A 20,048-nucleotide genomic window follows, 5' to 3' on the forward strand; every position below is an offset into this window, starting at 1 on the left:
ATGCTTCTACGCTGAGTGACAACTCATCTATTACTATACCGATGAGTTCGAGTTATCAGTCGTTGTTATCGCCGATGTGGACGAGTATTAAGTATTCGATTGACGAATGTGAAACACCACCGAATGAGCTATCGTCGCGGCCGAGAAGTGCTCAGGTGCGATTTGCTTAACGATAATTCTGTTAAAGTTGGCTCCGAGAAGTTTGCCTATAGGAAACCGAAGTAAACAACTTGTAGCTCTCGTTTTTATGGGGTCTCATGTTCTTTAGATTTGCTGAAAAAAACTCTTTCGTATTTTATTATTATTTTTTAAGTCCACCGATAAACTTTGTATACAATCCTCTCTTATATATAGTCCTCCTATAATTTTTACATTTATCTTATATCTTTATATATTTTTATGGGTCAAACGGAGTTGAAATGCTCAAATTTTTCCGCTGTGGGTCTTCACATCTTTGTGGTTTTTAGGAGTTTTCATGAAAATTAGTCCCCCGCAAGTGGACATGCTTTTTCCTCATATTCGTCTTTTGGTTCCTTTCTTTTCTTTTTTCTTTTCACTAGTATAGATTCAGGAGGAAATCTCAGTATTTCACCCGATTCTCTTCTTCTTTACCTACATTCTGTTAATAACTGTGTGGATGAGAAGTTGGATCAGTTCATCTCTGTAGAGTGTTCAAATTTTCCTTGAAGAACAAAAACCTATTATGCATAATGATGTGAAATATGTTTTGGTCTGAAACTATTCGATTTGATGATAATATTATCCTGAGTGTCATCTCAAATCTTTTGTCTAAATTCTTCTCGAAGAACAAAAGTTCCTCGAATTTCTCTGAAGTCAATAGCTTAACGGTTGTTGTGCAGGAAGAAGTGCCCCATTAAGCAGAGTTTCGAGAAGTTTGCGTTTTATCCAGAAGCAATGACCTTTTCGCTTCTTGCACTTATTAATTTTTTTTCGCTGGTTTTTTTATAGTTAATGGACCGATTTACGCATGAACGAGATTTTCATTCAAAAGAAAAGCATTTCCTTACAGCGGAGTCTTGAATATCTTCCCTTCTTTTTTTCACTACGCCTTTTCGGTTCGCCTTGGTCTTCCTCGCCAAGTTGTGGCAATCAGTGCCTTGTACCGAGTCAACGGTGTAATCCTTGCTTTTTGTCGCGTTGTTGTTGCCTCAATCAGACTTGGACTCAATTTTCAATTTATTTTATTGTGTTCGACTTACTCTATCTGATTTTCTTCTGGGGCGATAGGGAAGCGCTTTAATCTTGCATTTTTAGAAATGTGAAAAAAAAAGTTTGGAGTTAAGAGATCCTTTTTTTAAAAGTAATTTCTTGGCAAACTCGTTGCGTTACCCTTCCCTCATTACCATTGCTCTGTGACGTCCATGGTTCTATTTTTTTTCGTGTTTTTTTTTCTCTGATCGAATAGGAATTGTTGGAACAGATGGCATAACTTAATAGATAATGTTATTCAGTAATAATACTGAAATCCGCATACATATAAAAGAAGAACCAATTAAATTTTCTGATTTTTGCATCTGGAGCGGATTAATCCACTGGAGACGTCATCGTTTAGACTTACTCCTTCACAGAATTTGAAGAATTCTGAATTTTTTTTTTTTGAATTCTTAAGGTGGATGTTACGATTTTTCTCAATTTTGTTTTTTCTTGTTCCTTTCTTTTTGTACTCGAATATACTGCTGCTATTACTTGATAACTTCAAATACAATCCTCGCATAAAATTCGAGGACTTACAAATGCACAAAAAAATTATGGGTTTACAGTTGTTGGTGGAAACAAAATATGATTTCCTTACAATTTTCTCTTTTTTAACTTACCGAATTTTTGCTTTTTTATTCTAATATTTCCTAACTTGTCATTTTGAAAAACAAATGTATGATTTTGCAAGATAGACTAAGCTCTTTCTATTTTCACAGTAGACTATGAGGAGCCCTCTATGAACCTTTTTCCACAATTTCTTAGACTCTCCGAATATGAACACAAGTGAATATGAACGCTTATGAATTTCGAGAATAAGAGAAAAAGGTCCCATAATATGAATGAATATGAGTTCAGGTCACTTCCCTCTTACTTGTCATATTGTTGATTTATTACTGCATTTAAGCATCGTCCTGTTGTGTTCCCGGTGTAAAATGTCGGTAGCTGAGCTGCGGAGCCGGACATCTGCCCACGAATACGTAATGAGAGTTTAGGATCGAACAGGGGATAGAGTGCAATTGGCCCAATACTTGGCTGCTTGGATATAAGACGTATTCTACATCCTTCAAAACAAAAGAAACCCTTTGGCAAGTCATACGAAGCTTCCCTCTTTAACAGAAAGAAAGTCTCTGCAAGTTCTGTTTTCTTTTTTTTGCAGCGCTGCTATGCGAACCCTTAGAGGTATTAACCTCTAGGAATACTGCTACTGCTATAATACTAGACTATTAAACTAGGAACTATTAAACTAGGAATTTTTTAGTAATTCAAATTTATTTTAGTTTTTTTTATTTCCGTGTTTACTCTCGAATTACCTTTCGAATAATAGGATTCAAAAATTCGTATGGTTGTTGCAGACGTGAAATGAATTCATTTTCTTTTTTTTTCTGAGAGAGGAAGTTTCTATATTTCCGTTATTGAGGAGAATTTGCACGTTATGGACGCAGTTAATAACAGATTTTTGTATGATGATTCAAGTAGTGAACGCTCTCGATTAATTTTTATCTGTCACTGCTATTCATTTTGATAAATTAGGCGAGAATTCGGTTTTTCTCTTCGTTGCTCCTTTCTCTTTTTGTATTCTAAGCAAGCGAATTATTTTATTATATTATCTGTTCTGAGAGACGTGGGAGGAACTAAGTATATTAGAGGTATACTACTTGCTTTTAGTTCACGCTTTTAGTTATTATTGCTTTTCTGTAGTGTACTATGGCGTAATTGGACTAAACACTTTTGCACTTTTCAATTCAGTTGTGTCGACAAATAATCAAATCTTCCACGTTTCTCCATGGCTATGGCATAATTCGAATGAAAAGAACTTCTATTTATTATTGGCTTAATATTAAATCTTTTTTGACAACATTCATCGTTGAATATTTTCGTTTGGAGGTGGATTTGGGTTCGCAAATAAGTGAAAACGGAAACAAATTACGTATTCTTGAGCCTTTTATGACTAGACCTTGACTCTCTGAGAAAGTATTAAAATTTTAATCTTGGAGTGAAAACAAAGCTGCATGGTCGTCGGCAAACCATTCTGTTTTGAATAGTCATGGGAAGAAAAATCCAGAAGGATATGGTGGCGCATAGCATATAAGGTTTTGGATTATAATTAGATCTTAATGAACTAATCCGGCTGTTTGTAGGGAATGCCTGTACTGCCACCAAAATGGTGCCAATGTCAAATCTGAGAGAATCTAGACATTTTAATTTTTCTGAAAACCGTCTTCCCTTCAGTTTCTTATGAGTTAAATTAGCCAATATCATCATATACATTTGACTGAAATCTAGAACCGATATATAGAAAAACTTAAAGTCTCGAAAAAATTGATTTGGCCATGCGGTCGTATAAAGGAAATATTGTGTTGATATCAAAAATTGTAATACGAACGTGAAGAGCGAATTGAGATTCTAGACAATCCGCTGTCCTGCAAAGGGACTTTTTCCAATTACATTCGGCGTGCAGTAAAAATTCCATTAAAACGCGGAAGACGCTTATCCAAAGCCTCGATCTTTTCTCGATAGAATAAAAAGTGAAAACTCGGTTCGGGTGGATTACGTGGAGCTCGATATCGATGAAATTGTACATGAAAAATGGGCAAATTTCTCAGCACAGTTCAAAAATGCATGGTTCAATTCAAGTGAACTTTCACGATTTTTCTCATTCGTCTCCCGTTCAAGGCGTGCAGTTGACGGATGTGCTTGACGCAAGTCAACGACCAAAAAGAGTTGAACGTTTTGAACATTCATCGGGATAGGAGCTGCTAGCGAGCATCGTTTTGTAGATCTGCTTTTTGTTTTTCATAGGATTCACCAAATACATAACATTTCTTAGGATCTTTCATGAACACATTGTCCACCTTTTTGCCCTCATTAATTTTTTTTTGTTGTTCAGCCCTTCTTTCGCTCCATCTGAAAACAATCAGTCTCAAAATAAACATATGTGAGTAGAAATTTGTAAAACGATGGAAATCCAATTGAAGCAACATTTATTTTGTGCAAATTCAATTCCATTATATTTAGTTATTTGCATGAGAAAAGCTGAAATGTATTTCAACACAAGCTATTTGTGATAGAAAATTATTTTCGAACAACCACTCATGTATCTTTACCAATTCGTCTTCATAGCCACATATGTATGTTTTCGCTTAAAAAAGAACTCATTGTAGTTTTCGTTTTTTTTAACGAGGAAAAAGATTTTCTTGTGAGTTTAATTATCAAAGTCACATATTCGTCTACATTTTATGTTTTTTTTTACGAGATTCTGATCCAGAATTGCTATTGTGACTCATTGAATTGCTGTTAGAGCTTAAAGAATGCAAAGAAAGGGCTGAGAACCAATTTTATGAAAGCATTATTTAATTCTCTGCACGATTCCGTACGGAAGGAATGGGGATTTAGAAATGTTTCGGCTAGAGTAGTGTTGCGAATAGGCAACGTTCAAGAAAATTTTCCATATACAGGGTTCTTCTCCTTAACGAATTAAGTTTCTAAACGTAGTTTCCAGTAATGCCAGCAAAAGTGCGAAACACCTCTTACAACTGGACAAATCATGGAGTTTAAGAGCACCCGAAACCTCAGCTTACACAACCAAGCACCTCTTTACATTCGTACGAGTGATGAACTGAAAACACATAAAGTGAATTCCATCACCTCTACGGATGTGAACAGGTGCTTCGACGATTTTACTACTTATCCTTTTTACGCGCTTTCATCCTATCTCGACTTTGAGGGTAAAGAATTGATATTGGAAGGTATTGACGGATGATCCGGAGCTTCTGGATACATCGTAAGAAACCTCCACAAAAGCTACGCTTAAGTTTGTACTTAGCCTTTAGCTCCAGGTATTGTAAGTGATCTCTACTTCTCATTAATGAACAATCGTTCATAACCGATTGTCATCCATCTCCCCGTGACAGGCGCTTCCTCGCGTCTGAAGATTGATGACAACGAAAAATTGTCTGCGCGATTTGCAGAGTCACTTAAAAATTTCCAGAGATTGATGTACTAACGCTGAGCAATCCTGTTAACTGCTAAAGCCTAGATGAATGTTTTTTCTTTTTTTGCTTCTCGCGCCAGGAAGTGAAAAGCATTCATAATGGTGTCTGCTCCTCATAAATTATATGTGTAAAGTCTATTGTAAGAAGGAAGAGAAGAAGATTGCTGTCACTGCGGTCTGTATAGCAAATAGGACCTTACTGATAGTGAAAAAAGGACGCGCTGCTGACTCTAGTTATCGTAGTTGTACCTGTCCAGTTGAAAAAGAGTTCACCAATATTAAGCGCTTATAAAATATTTATTTTATTTTATTTATTTTGTTCTATATCTTATTCTATAGTCCTTTATATTAATGTGCACATTGTGATGTGCATTAAAACGGTAATGAACTGATTTTTTTTTTGAATAATGAGGTTTTCAGGAGTAAAAAGTATTCTCATTATTTAGATTTCATTATTCCATGAAAATTCATTGTTTGAAAATATCACTCTTTATATACCGCTGCAGTTATTTTGTTGTGTGTACAGTTACGTGAAGAAATTTAGAGGGTTTATGTTGATTGCTGTTCTTCACGTGACTTTATCCCACTGAGGTTTCAAAATGTATTTGTATCATTATTCAAAAATCCATATTCAGTTGTGCTTAACGTAATTTATGGTTTTCTTGAAGTTTCTTGAAATTTTATATCATTTTGCTATTTTTTCTTTCTTGTTTTTATTTTATAGCACACCTATGGGTGTTTTGAATAAGTAAAAAAAAAACAAAAAAAAGGAATATAAGTAGATCGTTCATTTTTTCTTTGCACAAGAATGACCCTACACGTTGAACGGTTGCTTTTGTTTTTTTTTCTTGCTCGTTCTATTTAGTGTAGCGTATTTATCATTTATTTTATTTTTCCTTACTTGTTTTATTCATTTACAGCAAAGTAATGCTGATGCAGGCTATTTAAATGAGAGTCTTAGCTGTCACGTCATAAATAAGCATATTTGCGGCAGAAATTGGTAGTCGTTTATTTAATGTGCCTTTTCCTTGTGTTTGCAGAGGTTTAAAGATTATTCCAACGTTGTAATAACATAATGTAATAACATCTATTCTCATCGTGCCTCTTCTGCAAGGGATATTGTTTGCAAGGTCTTTGAACTCAACAAAGGCTCCGAGCACCTTATTTCGTGCGATTACGTTGTATGGATTCGTTTGAGTGGCAATTGAAAAAGGTGACCGATGGTCTTTTGAGTCCTTGAAGCCTTGGATCAATCCGGAGGAATTGTTAATTGTTATATTTACAGAAGGTTCTAAGTAGAGTAAAAGTCGTCTTGACTTGCTGTGAAGAGTTTACTTTTGTTAGTCCGCTAGCAATTTTGGATTTTTTCTTGCCCCAATGGTCCACGTAATCTTACAAAAAGTGCTGATGTGTTGTTTTGACTGCTGGGAAGGAATTGAATGAGATATGAACGTGGGTTGTTTGAAGTCTGAACGAAGTAATTATTGAAGTCTTGAGTCGAGACCTCTAAGGCAACCGGCATTCGTGTATCACGTCATGAGTGAAGCGGGTAAACCCGTAGGGGAGCTGGATTCCGAATAAATCAATAAATTTTGAATCATTAGGCTTTATTTAAAATATTGTTTTCATTTTCTTGGTACGGGGTCGTCCCATACGCTTCTGACCTCTTTTTTTGACATTTTTATTTTGTAATAAACAATGAAGATTTTATTAAGATGGAGTCACCCAAAAGGTCAATGACTGACATACGTAGATCGTTCGGGGATGTAAAGTTAATTCCTCGGACTCAGAACTCAGGCGCCTTTAATTTTGAAAAAAGTTGATGGTCATTGAAAGAAATTTATGTGGAAATCCCCATGAATTAGTTTCGTGACAGATGTCTCTATGAGAATTGAGAGTCCTGTTGATCATCAAGGAACCAACAATGTCCTCGTTTAGTAGAAGAAACTATGGAGCTTAGAACGATTACTACATAAAATATCAAAACATTCAAGAGTTTTCAAAAATGCAGATTCAAGAACTATCCACAAGTAGACCCCACAAACATGAGGTTTTGATATTTTTTCGTTCGGTCGCCTTCCAGTTACCGTGTCGTGACATCGTCGACTTTCAAGACGACCCTCCCAGAAAGCGGTAGAACTTATTTTTTACCTCTATGTGCTGCTGAGTCGAGGATTTTAATTATTCACATTGATCTTCGATAGGTGAATGGATGTTGAACTTCACTAAGGATTCTCAATACGTTCTCATTCACATAAAAATTGATTGATTAAATCAGAGGAACATCTGTGTTTTCGTCTTTTAAAGCCATTTTTCCGCATTTGAGATACAAGTTTATCACTAAAATGCACCTATATTTTTCTACCTCTGTCTTATTCCTACTCTGATCAACTCGTCACATTAATTACCTGAGGTGTGCTGATATTAGATCATTTGAGTGGGTTTTGAAGTTTTCTTTTTTTCATAGAGATTACTTTCTCATCACATGCTGCATTGCACTTGTCCAGACATAACGGAATGATATTAGTTTTTTTTTTGTAGGACCTATTTGACGGAATTAGTAGTTGCTCAAAAACAGTGCATACATGCATGCTCATTTCTTTTCAAAATAAATTTTATTCTGTTTTGCAAAATATGTTGGATTGTAATGACTCTGAATGCCATTATTACTCAAACGGATGTTTTGAGTAGTAAACAAGAAGCTATCTGATTGTAACCAGGTTTTATTAATGTATTCTAACTTTGGCTTTTTTGCACTAAACCTACGTCTACTGTAAGCCACTAAAGTCAGTGTTCGGTGAAATTTTTGATCTAATATGTTTTTGTCTGTTTGGCGTTTTGTTTGTTCAGGGTGTAGTTTTCAAGAATCATTGCAAACGCACCAAATACATTGGAATCCAAAGATTAAAGGATCAAAGAAATCAGGAGGATCACTTTGCTCAACGATGCAATTATTTAAACTTATAAGATCAATTATTGGACTTCTTAAAGAGGACTTCATTATTCATACGAGAAAAATTGTTTCATCGGTTGATTTCAGTATGAAATCGCTATACTTTATTTCATTTTGTGAATTCTATGTTGGTAAAGAGTTGTCCCATTGGATAAATTGGCGCTCCTGATGCCTCTGATTTCTAAATTTTCTAGTTGTAGTTTTTGTTTTTAAAAGTTACGTTGCAAACCGCTATTATTAATGGGGAAGAACGCAACAAATTAAGCAAAAAAAAATCCATGAGCACTGCCGTTAAATCCGGAGATAAATAAATTGGTTGAGTTTTTTTTTGTAAGTCTTCTGTCGTATGTTTTACATTAGGAATTTGCATTAATATTTAGGAAAGAATTGGTGGAAATGTGCAGTTTGAGTTTCTGGTCCGTCAATTCTATAATCATGGAATATAAAGGGGAAATCTGCTTTAGTCTGGCCGTGGCTTGAACAGCGACTGAGGACAACCAATTGTTACCATGCACTTGAATGTCATTTAGATTTGTAGTGTCGTGAAACATTTCCTCAAAATTGTTCACATACCTCAGTAACTATCAGCTGATTTGTAAGGCACTCGTGGAATGAGTGTTATGCCATAACGACAGGATATGTGCACGTCAGCTACCTGTGTAGGATGAGGAGATTCGAGTCAAGAGGTGATGAATTCGCGTAGTAGGCTTTCCTGGGCTTTCCTGCTCGATTTGCGTTCCTGCTGTGTCTGATTACACGATATCCTGTTTTGACTCTGCAACTGTCAACAATTCCGTTCCAGGAGGAGGAGTAGGAGAAATCTATATGCACAAAATGGTGGAATGTTGCCGCGAAATTATGGAAACCTTGAGAACTGAGTGGGAAACTGAGCCAAAAATGCAATAGGGACCTTCCACAATAATACAGCAAGCCATTCTGTTGCTCACATGTTGACGAGGGTATTTTTTTTAGTCATGCAAAATGTTTAGAAAGAAAAAAGAAGGGTATGGAAATCTGTTGATAGTCCCTATGCTGCCGACTGCCGTTGAACTTCGGAGTTTAAGTGTTCGTATTAGGATACTGAACTTGAGCTATCGCCCATAATTACTATCGATAGTCTTTTACAGTTAACGCTAGCATTTTTAGCGACGTAACCTAACCTAACAGGTTACTTTAAAGTTTATTTAAGCAGATAAACATTTGGAGACCGTTTGAGCGTAAGTACGAATTCGAATCAGTGCGGTTTTGCTGAGAGGAAGTTTGAAAGGATCGAGTATTTGCTTTTTTGTCCTTTGTATCCATAAGTGGCTACAGAGACAAAGTTTCTTCAGAACAAGTGAAGATTTTAGGAATGACGATGAGGTTTGATCTATCTATGGATTCTAATGATACGCAGGAGAAAAACAACAATAACTGGTACATGATAGCTGCAGGCCTAACTGCTACGTGCTTCCTATATGTCATTGTTTAGTTCCTTTTCGTGTTGGACTTAGGGAGTCGTGATTGAAAATCGAAGAGTTGATGCTGGCTATGCTCGGCTGAGCTAGGCAACTCTTACTTCTTGGAAGCCTAGTCCACTGTCTGTTACCTAATTCTAAGAGTCGAGGTTACGGATATCGAGGCCATGGGACTCCACTTTATTTGGGGTTTGACTTCAAGTGCCCAGCCCTTAGATTAGATGGTCAAGTCTCATGGCTCTGAGGGTAGTCCTCAGAGCCATGAGACTTGACCATCGTTGATCCGGAAAAAACCTGAACAATTATTGCCCAAGCTTTAAAATGGTGTCGAAGTCCCAGATTTGTTTGCGTGCTTTTATTGGCACAACAACGGTTAATACGAGCCCATAAAATGCTGATTAAATGTGACGTGCTATTAGATCTGACATTATACGATTGGTAATTTATCCGTCATTACGAGGAAGATTACTTTTTTTCATGGCAGGCAAACAAAGTTACGTGATTACTGGATAGATGCGTTACATTCATGTGTACATACATCCCAATGTCATGAAGTCGCTTCACCGATGGGATTATATGATTATCTCGTGAAATAGCGAGCTGTTAGAATGTTTTACGTCATCTATGACATTCCCATATTAGCGACTCACGAGAATCATGGAAGCGATTGACATAGCAATTACAATTGCCCCTACTGGCGTAATCACCCCATCAGAAAAGGGAACTCTAAAAAACTTACTTTTATAAAAGTACATATGTGAAGACCATTAAAGACAATGTCCAACCATTACAGTTTTGGAATTCGTGGAAATTACAAAAAATTTGAGTTTTATTAGTAATGCCTAGTAATAGTTCCTTGATGAGTTATAAGGAAATGTGTACCTTTTCTATATAATTTCTAAACGACTAATGTAAGTGTTTTTATCGCCGTTTATATATATTTTTTTATTTATTTACTTTTCAAAATATTTTATTAATACTCTAATGAAGTTTGCACGCTTCATTTACTTGTGCACTTGTCCCAGATTTTGATTTTGAAAAATCCCGTCAACATGGGTCTTTTGAATTTCTCCGTCAAAATTGCTCTTTTGAATTTTACGCCCTAATTGTGCGTAAGATGCGTATTACAGTAATTATATTCTACTGTATCTATGTCTGTTACTAGTATAAATATTTGAAACTGTAGTTTGGTCGTTTACTGTAACTCATTTTAAATTATTGGAATGCAGAGCAACATTATCATCTTTTTTTGGAAATGGAAACTATTTTATGAATTTTCGAGTTTATTGCGTACTTATTATCTACTCTAAAATCCACTCTCAGCATACTCCTACGGATCTACGAATTAAGTTGTAGTAGTGAACTCCGGCAGGTTTATTTAAAGAAGTGTTTCGAAAACTTCGAATTAACTCTTTTGATAAGAACTGGAAGCTATGTATTTTGTTCTATATTCTGTGTGTCAATCATAAGCCACATTTCCGCAATATTTGCATTTATAAGAAAAAAAAAAATCGCTGGGAACTACATATTGAGGTTTATGTTCTTGTTTTTTGTTAATAGTTGATTGGGAGTTCTTTTACAGTCATTCAGAATCCTCTTTTTTTCAGAGTAATCCACCTGGTGACGGGATCTGCGTTCCTCCGGTACTGTTGTCGCCGGTATTATCGCGCCCGGTTCGTTCAGCGCAGTCCGCAACCACTAGTCCACTACCGGCTCTGAACAGCCCCATTACATTTCACGTAAGTGTCCGAAGGATGTTGTTTTCTGTACGGATTCGTAGATCTCTATGTGATCCTTACCGTATTGATTTGTTTCTCAAAATTGGTGCTCTTACTGTAAGAAGTACGAAGCCAGAACAACTGCTCTGCTGTTGATGCACTGAACTACTTTTTTAAAAATACTATGTTGGAACACGGCTTTTTTCGTTCTTTTTTTTTTGCAATCCACCTCTGTTCGCCTCTCAGGTGCACCTGCATCGCCATTCACACAGATGTTTTGTAAAGTTGCAAAAAAACAAAACCAGTTTCAACATTCATTATCAATGAATATGTGGGGACGCGTTTTAGGAAACGAAAAATGTTTGAAAATTTAAAAGTAAAAAACTCTGTGAAGTACTTTTTGGAGATAGGAAAAGCGCAAATGTTAGCATTATGTAAAAGAAAGTTATGTATCTTCAACCATAACGAGTGCTGAATGGAAAATCCACAAACTTTTTTTCTTGAAAAGTGTTATTGTATCTACGGTGTTTTAACCGTAGATATAAAATATGATGTTCACACTTCGTCATAGTTCAACAATTCCATAAATTTCATAAGATAATCTCCAAGTCCTCTCTTCTTGAAGCCTCGGCATTTGATAGTGTATTTATGTTTTCTTGTTATGCCAACGAGATTTAGGTGAAACTTTTTACCTTAAGCAATTAATATGCACAGTACTAATTTCTTTTACTACAACGTGCTTTATTTTAAAAAAAAAATCCTAGCGTTCTTTCTTTAAATCATAGATTTCACAAGATAGATTGTGTACGAATTGTTACCACCCTTCTCATATGGGTTTCTTATTCACAGCATGAATTTTGCTGCGCCAGAATGTTCTTTAAGCAATTAATATGCACAGTACTAATTTCTTTTACTACAACGTGCTTTATTTCAAAAAATATCCTAGCGTTCTTTCTTCAAATCATGGATTTTCTAAGCTATGAAACAATTTTGAATTTGGTTTTTCTCGCCGTCAATTCTTTGCAGATCATCTTGCCATCAGAAAAATGCACAATACCTGTAGTTACTAACAGACAAACATCGCTGCCAGTATCGTCTTCTAAGGCAGTAATGTTCGATTTGTTGTTTAATGGTTTGTTTGTCTTTGTGCAATGCTTCTTCCCATGACAACGGGAAGACATTGCAGTGGCATTATGTATGTAGAACTGCACAATTGGGAATTCTGCTTTCTCAACACGCTTAGACAACAAGGGAACGGAAATTTTGCTTAGTTTTACCGCAAAATTTGAGTTTATTGGATCGTTTTGGTAGTTTATCCAGTCATTCCTGAGGAAATAGCCCATTTCATAGACTCAAGAGACATTTCATAGACTCAAGAGAGGGTTTTTTTTTAAATTTAGGTAACAAATGCGGAATTTGGAAGCTGAATGATTTTTTCTCACTGCCTTATGTACTTACGAAGGTTAATCTTTTTGGATCTTAAATGACTAACTTGATGCCTTTTTTCCTAGGATAGGACTTTTATGCGGTAAAAACGAGGACTAGGAGGCAACATGTTTTTCAAAGTAAGGTCGCCTTTTTAAACTGAGTCCAATATTGTCATACAAGCACCGGTGTGAAGTCTTTTTTTTTCATTTTAAGAAAAATGGGGAAACTGCTACCACCTTTGAGCGCTCCGTGGTAACGCTCCGTGAAGCATGATATGATCTTATGGGTTCTAGTTCTTTTAAGAATTTTTTTGGCTTACCCGGTTTAGCGAACAGTTATTTGTGTTGTTAGAATATTAATATATTGACCCTGATTGATTTCTGACAGGTTCTGAATAAAACTTCATCGAACCGGATTATGGGACCTGCTTTTCGGATTCTGGATACGTTCAGTAATATTTCCTCGCATCTCACATTGAATTGACAAAATCATGGTGATGTTCAGTTCCTAGGGAAAACTTTTCCGAAATTTCCTTATCTAATTCGAATCTCATTCACATTTTTCTGCTTTCCGTTCTCTATATCGATGGAGCTTTCAACTCCCGAAATACTAAAGTTATTCTTTAAACTAGTGCTCAGGAGTTTCCTTGAAGAGGAAATAGAATACAGATAGAGCAGAGCAATACTTGTAGAACTATATTTCCTGGTATAGTTTAGTAACCACCAAGTGAGTCAGTGTTTCCAGAGTAGTTTTCAAAGACCACCGCACATCTGCGCACTAAAGACTGCGCATGTGAATGATTAACAATGAGAATTGAGCGAAAGTTGTTAATAACTCGTCGCCTAGACGTTTAATTTCCATCCGCAATTCGGTTCATTGTCATCGGAGCTAGGAGTACGCAGTATAGCCCGTCTATTTTCATTTTTTGGCTCCATCCCTACTTATTTCATCCTTTATTTTCTTCTATTTTTACGATCACATCTAAATTTGAACGGAAATTGTTTGTTTTTCGACGTTGTGTTACTAGCGACTCCGTTTTGTAAAAAGGTGTTGAAACGGACTCTTTGAGAATTTTCCGTATTTTTTGCTTTAGGATTTATCCTTAATCCTTTATATTATATATTTATATTTATCCTCCCACTAAAATTCACTCTCTTTCACTTGCCTTCGTGAGTTAACACTGGTTACCTATTTTCTTCCTCTCCATTTAATTCTTGTTAGTACCGCACATGCAATAGAGTTAATCCTGACTCCGTGAGGCTACATATCAAGGATATCTCCGTGACTGTAAAGCAGTGTATTTTCATTGAGAAATGAGTTGAAATCGTGTGAAATCTTTTGTTTGAACTAAACCTAAAATCAATTGTTTTTGCATTTTCTGCTTTTTTTTTCTTACTGAAGTCAGCATGTTTTACAAATCTCAGAGAAATTAACCCGCATGAATTTTTTGTGTAAAACAAATATGAATTTCTCTTGTAGTAAACCAAAAATGACGAAAATAATATGGATTTTTTTAGAGGGATAAAACCAATGTTTCAATAGGGGTTAGTATGATTATTTCCCGCTTATGTCCGCATCTTTTATTTAAGCTACTGTAGTGTTGCTCGTCTTCTGTCCAGCTTCTAACATTTTGCATCTGTTGAAATATGTACATAGTCTTTGATACTCTTTTTTTACAACTATTAGGTTAGCGCGTAATTAATTTCGGAAACGGACCGCATGCTTCAATTTACTATAACTCAGCTTAAACGCAATACCCCAGGAATCTGAGGTGGTACGGATTTCAGGTGGATTAGTCGTACACGGCATAGTAGATTATGGAGAGGGGGTGATTCCGTCCATTTCTCCCTAATTGCCGTGAAAAAACGGCACGGAAGATGCGGCGCGTGCACAGGGCTGGTGCGCTCCAATCGAACTCCTTCTAGAAAATAGTGCGCCAGAAAGCCCGATGCCGTATCTTTCGGGCCGTTTTCCACAACAATTAAGAAGAAATGGACGGAATCACCCCCCTCTACATAATCTACTATGCCGCATACGAATACTCCACCTGAAATCCGTACCACCTCAGGTTCGTGGGGTGGTGCCTTTCAGCACAACTTCATTAATCGAAATCAAAACCAAATCTGCACATCTCTTCTAACGAATTGGTAATAAATTTAAGCCTTTAGTATAAAAACTGAGATTACAAGAATTAAAAAAGTTATGGAAAGCACTTTCAACATCGTCTGAATTAGTGAACAGTCGCGCAAATGTGAAAAAAGAGCTCGGAAAAGGTGATAGTCTGTTGGGGAAAGGTCTGGGAAATACGATGGGCCTGGAAGAACTTTTATACCCAAATGCGTTAATTTTAGCCGGTTGAGTTGTGCGGTGTGTGGCTTTGCGTTGTCTTGCATCAGAATCGGCCCTCCTCTGTTCACTTCTGCCAGCTACAATTGTTGCAACTTTTCATATATAGGCTCTAAATCACAGCAGTAGGAAAGGAAAAGTGTTTGGAGGAGCATCCTTATCTACCCACACAAATCCACGTTTCTTATTATCGTAAAGAAACCCACTTTTAAGCTACAGTTATAATACGACTAAGGAAATGCTCATTTTTTAACCGAATCAAAAGTTTAGAACACGTGCCGTAACGTGCCAGACATTGCTCTTCGGTCAGCTCGTGAGACACCCACTTTGACATCTTCTTCACTTTGCCAATTTCCACCAAACGTCTAACTACTTTAGTATGATGTGCGCCCAGGTCTTCTGCTAACGTCCGTGTGCTGTGATTTGCTTCCACGGCTCTCTCCAGATCTTCATTATCCAGCGACGACCTGCGACCGCGACCCGGTTTTTCTTCGAGATCAAAATCACTAGAAGCGAATTTTTTGGACCAGAGTTCCACTGTCCGTTCGCAAGGACAGTCAGATCCAAGAGCGCTGCTAAGGAGTGTCCCAATTTAAATTCATAAAGCATGATGATTCGATAGTCGCGTCGGTTCATGATTTTTCAGAGCACTGGAAAATGCCGGCTGAAAAAATCATACCAACAGCTATACATGTATTTGAAAGAGCAGAAAAAAAACCTACAAAACGGTGTGTGTTGTTTGCCTTGAGACGAAATATTTTAGGGTAGACAATTGTTCTATTTACCACACCTACACATACCTCGAAACCGAAATTAATTTTGCACCAACCTAATAGTACTTTTAAATATCGCGCCTATTGAAAAGCCCAGAAGTTGATGGAGTACGGCTAAGCTAAGTTACTAGGTTATAGCATTAGTTAGTAAGTATTCCTGAAAACAATGAGTTTATTGTGTGTTCCTCTCTTTCCCTTGAAGTAGTTTTTGCTAACGTAGAGAGGAAATTTGGAGGGATACTGGTACGAAAGGAGGATTTCATGGACCCTTGCCGCATTTTTTTTGACTGGGGCTTCTGTTGTTAGTGTTTTTTCCATTGTTGATGTTTACTTTATTACTCGTTGGAGATTGTCAAGCACTGGAGAGAAAAATACTCTTAAGTTGGCCGAGTCCACAAAATTCGAGCAGGCTTTTTCACCTTGATAGCAATTATAGCAACGGAACTTCCGGTCACATTTCATTTCACTTAGCCGCAATTCGTCTCATTTTCTCATCACTTCTGTGGAATTTTAAACGAACGCGGTCTGAAAAGAAAGAAACAAATAGATTGCCATCTACCATCTAGAAGACCTCAAAAATCCTCATTCTTGAAGACTTCTGATATTTTTCCAATTAGTGCCGATGGCTTAGAACTGTTTGTATTTGAACTAGCCTTGTTTCATTTTTCAATGTTTTTCTTACAAATGCATACACACACATAGTCGTACGTTAAAAACGCATCTGAAATTGAGAAGAAGGAAACGGAAAGCAAGAAGAAAACAGAAAGCAGAGGAAAGAAATATTTTTTCAATCCTTAATTTAATAACAATTTGTGTCATCTAATCGTCAATTGGACGTACTAATAAGCGCGATGTTGAATATGTTTTGATTTCTTAGAATAATGTGCAGATCTCAAGATCCGAACTGAACCCTGATTTCGGATTTTTTTTTCTGTAAATGCTGTGATTCGCATGCTTATTTTACTTTTTTTAATCAAACTACCGCGGCTTACTGAGAGCCTCCGGAAGAAAGTGATCGTGCTTCGCTTGAAATTTGTTGTTTTTCGGTGTGAATTTTTCATGTGTTCCCCGAAGAATCATCAGGACCGTTTGTGCAGAACGGGGACAGTTAGAATATCAAATTAGTATTGCATTAGATTATAAGAGAAACGTTTTCACTGTTTTTGGTTTTCCTTTTGACGTGCTCTTGCCTTTCTGTTAGACTATCGTAATATTTTCTCTCACCGTCATTATAGATTGCAAAAAAAGAATTATGCACTTATTATCTAATTTTATTTTGCGCTTCTCGTATTATTTTCTTTTGTTGTTACATTTCAAATCTTCTCTAATTGCAAAAGAGAAATTTTTCGATGACATAGAAACAAATAGTTACACACGGGGAAAAAAAAAGTAAAGACACTAGTTAGTTAGTAGTTACGCACTGGGAAAAAAAGACAAAAAGTAGTTACGCTTTACGCACTTGCAGCAATCTTGTCAGTTCCTCTACCTTGTTTTCTTCAATAATCATTTCTTGAAGCACCTTCGGATCCAATGAAATAAACAGATAAACAGTAATTAAGTAGATAAATAGCTGATTTCTTGTGATTAAAGGGTTCCGATTCGGAAAACAGCGATGGTACCGCATGGCGTGGAAGTGGTGGTAGCGTAAACGTGGCTCGTCGAAGTCTGGCAAGTGGATCTCGTCCCTCCACACCAATCATGTCACCCATACTCAACCGATCCTCAAGTGGTAGCAGAATTGGGGCATTACATCGTGAGTCGCTAGGGAAATTTCATACCGTCTTTCCCACGATTTTCCACGGAAAACAGGTTATTCTTAGTGACGAGCAGGAGCGGATCTGGAAGCGGTTTAGTACCTGGTCGTAGCATGGTTCGACGAACAGACTCCGCAAGTGAGGCAGATCGTCGCCGCAAGCGTCTTCGTCGCAGGACAATGATTCATGGTGCGTTCCTGTTTTTTTTAAGTTGCATTGTAGTTGTATGATTTAGGAGTTATGGAGTTTTCTTTAGTGATCATTGTGATACATATGATCTTTGAGTAATATAATCTTTCATAAATGATCTCTCATCTTGACATAAACGAAAATGTAGAGCTAAAGTCGATACTACCTCTGTATGTTCGGCATAGTTCCCTTTCCATTTGTTATTGAAATTTTGACAGAGGAATGTTTTCGAACCATTTTTAAGCATCTATCAACGTCATGCAGCTGTGAATACGAAACTAATGCTAGCAGGTTCTTCTCTCACGTTTCCCCTAATATGGGGCTTTGATTCTAACTAGAAATGACCGCAGTAACTGACATTCATCTCTCTTATGTAACAGTTTATTTTGTCACTTATTAAGAGGGGCTCATGAAAATACTTTGTAGCCCCCAACCCTTACTGAAATTAATGTTTTCCATCAGCAGGGAGACGGTGCACCTGGGATGCGCGTTTAAGTACTCTCTGCTCCGAGCCAGTGCCGAGACATCCAAATGTGTTTTTCTCGCTAGTTTTAATTTCAATACTAAAAATGGGAATGTCGCCCGAGGATGGTCTGCAGTTTTCTCTAGTAATCGTCTCCGTGATGTGATCTTTGGCGAATCGGTTCTGCACAGGAGATTGATGAAATAGAGGCTGTAAAATAATGGGCGAGATGGTAAACATCGTGAGAAATATGCCTTTATTTGGCAGCTCTTGTGTTTTTAATGCCGTTGCTATGGGCTATTGATGCTATTTCTGTATGGTACGTATTTGACTCTTCGCCTCGAAAATTTCCCAAATTAGAAGGAGTTATATTGGGAAGTCCCTGCGCTGAGCCGCTGTGTCAAAAAGGTGAGCGAAAATATGATTCGCCTCTTCTAAACCTGTTCTCTTTTATATTTCATGGAGATACTTGGTTACGGATAGAATTTTCCTGAATGTTTGGTGTCGAAATTCTGACGCTTAATACTTCCATTTGTTTATTTAGATATTCATTTATTTTTATCCATTCCCAAATAAGTAATTTAATCAATTTTTTTTTTAATAAATCAATTTTTGTTTTTGTACGAGCCACTTTATTTTTTTATCGAAGCCTGGAGAACATTTTTAATCGCAAATTGAAGGGATGAGTGATCTTTGTTTTCACTTACTTTCACTTATCATTTGATCTTCGAAATCTAATAGTAAGTGAAAGTTGGATATTGCAGATTTTCTTCTTCTTCTTCTTTCTTTCTTTTTCCCTTATGCTTTCGTTTATTCGCTAGCGTTGAATGTGTGGATGTCTCTACTGTTTTGTTTAGCTTTTTTTTTTCAAAACTATTTCTCAATCACTGTGTCATCGGAATATTATATATTTGTGAAGGGATTCTTGAAGCTATTTATGACCCAGTCTTTCTCATATTGAATGTTTACGATTATTCCAGAGAATCGGTGATTGTTTATTGTGCATGGTTACGAGTTGCTGAGACACAAATTATTGGCGTTTCATGCCTGCGCCATTTTACGAGACTTGTTTCCATTGAGTTGCTGATGTCTGTAACTGTCCCTCATGTTATGAGGGTGGGCGTTTCTTGTGTTGTTTTCATCATCAGACCCCTGCAAATGTGAAATATGTTTATCGACATGAGGCCATAAAGAAGAGGTTACACTTCCGCTCTAACCTGCTTTATAACGATGTTGTTTTCTGCAAACACAATGCACGTTGTAGTACACATAGCATTACTATGGTATTGTCTTACCATTTTAATTACAAATTTTTTAATTACAAGTGTGTGTATGTGAGAATTCATTGCCAAACACAATTTCTTCCCAATTTCCGCTAGTTCAGACTCGAAAGATGTAAAATTTTGTGTGAATTCTATTTATAGGTTGGATTTCATTTATTCAAGGAATCCTTAAACTAATTGCCCCGTGTTGCCCACGTTTTCATCGTTTACAGAAATTGATATGTTCGTAGAGTAGCGTATGGATCAATATCAATATTTTCAATATTTATTTCTCAATATTTTCGCTATTGAAATTCTCAGCATTTGCGCTGAAACTAACGGACCGTGTTTTAAATAATAGATGGATCTTTACCGATAGAATAATTAACGTACGAAAATATTAATTCGGTTCTAACGCAACAACAGGGAGCATCATAGGTGCGATAGGGAGAAGCCGGACCCTCCTCAGGTGATGGGGGTTTAGCCCATGGTCGAG

The 20,048-nt window shown here is 36.7% G+C and overlaps 1 protein-coding gene across 2 annotated transcripts in view; it reads left to right on the forward strand.

Annotated features, from left to right (window-relative positions):
* The window catches only part of RB195_019910 (uncharacterized protein), a gene marked incomplete at both ends in the record, with an annotated part of 104,239 nt that overhangs the window by 14,655 nt on the left and 69,536 nt on the right, over window positions 1–20,048 (forward strand). The window contains 4 exons of one of the 2 annotated variants that reach the window (XM_064187974.1): window positions 11,227–11,358; window positions 17,475–17,637; window positions 17,705–17,827; window positions 17,874–17,926. In XM_064187974.1, the coding sequence (XP_064043856.1) occupies window positions 11,227–11,358; window positions 17,475–17,637; window positions 17,705–17,827; window positions 17,874–17,926 (471 nt within the window). Of the gene's footprint in view, window positions 1–11,226; window positions 11,359–17,474; window positions 17,638–17,704; window positions 17,828–17,873; window positions 17,927–20,048 lie in introns of those variants that run through there. The other variant, XM_064187977.1, reaches the window with a different exon arrangement.

This window comes from Necator americanus, chromosome II (genome assembly GCF_031761385.1).
Source record: "Necator americanus strain Aroian chromosome II, whole genome shotgun sequence".
NCBI classification, from domain to species: Eukaryota; Metazoa; Nematoda; class Chromadorea; order Rhabditida; family Ancylostomatidae; genus Necator; species Necator americanus.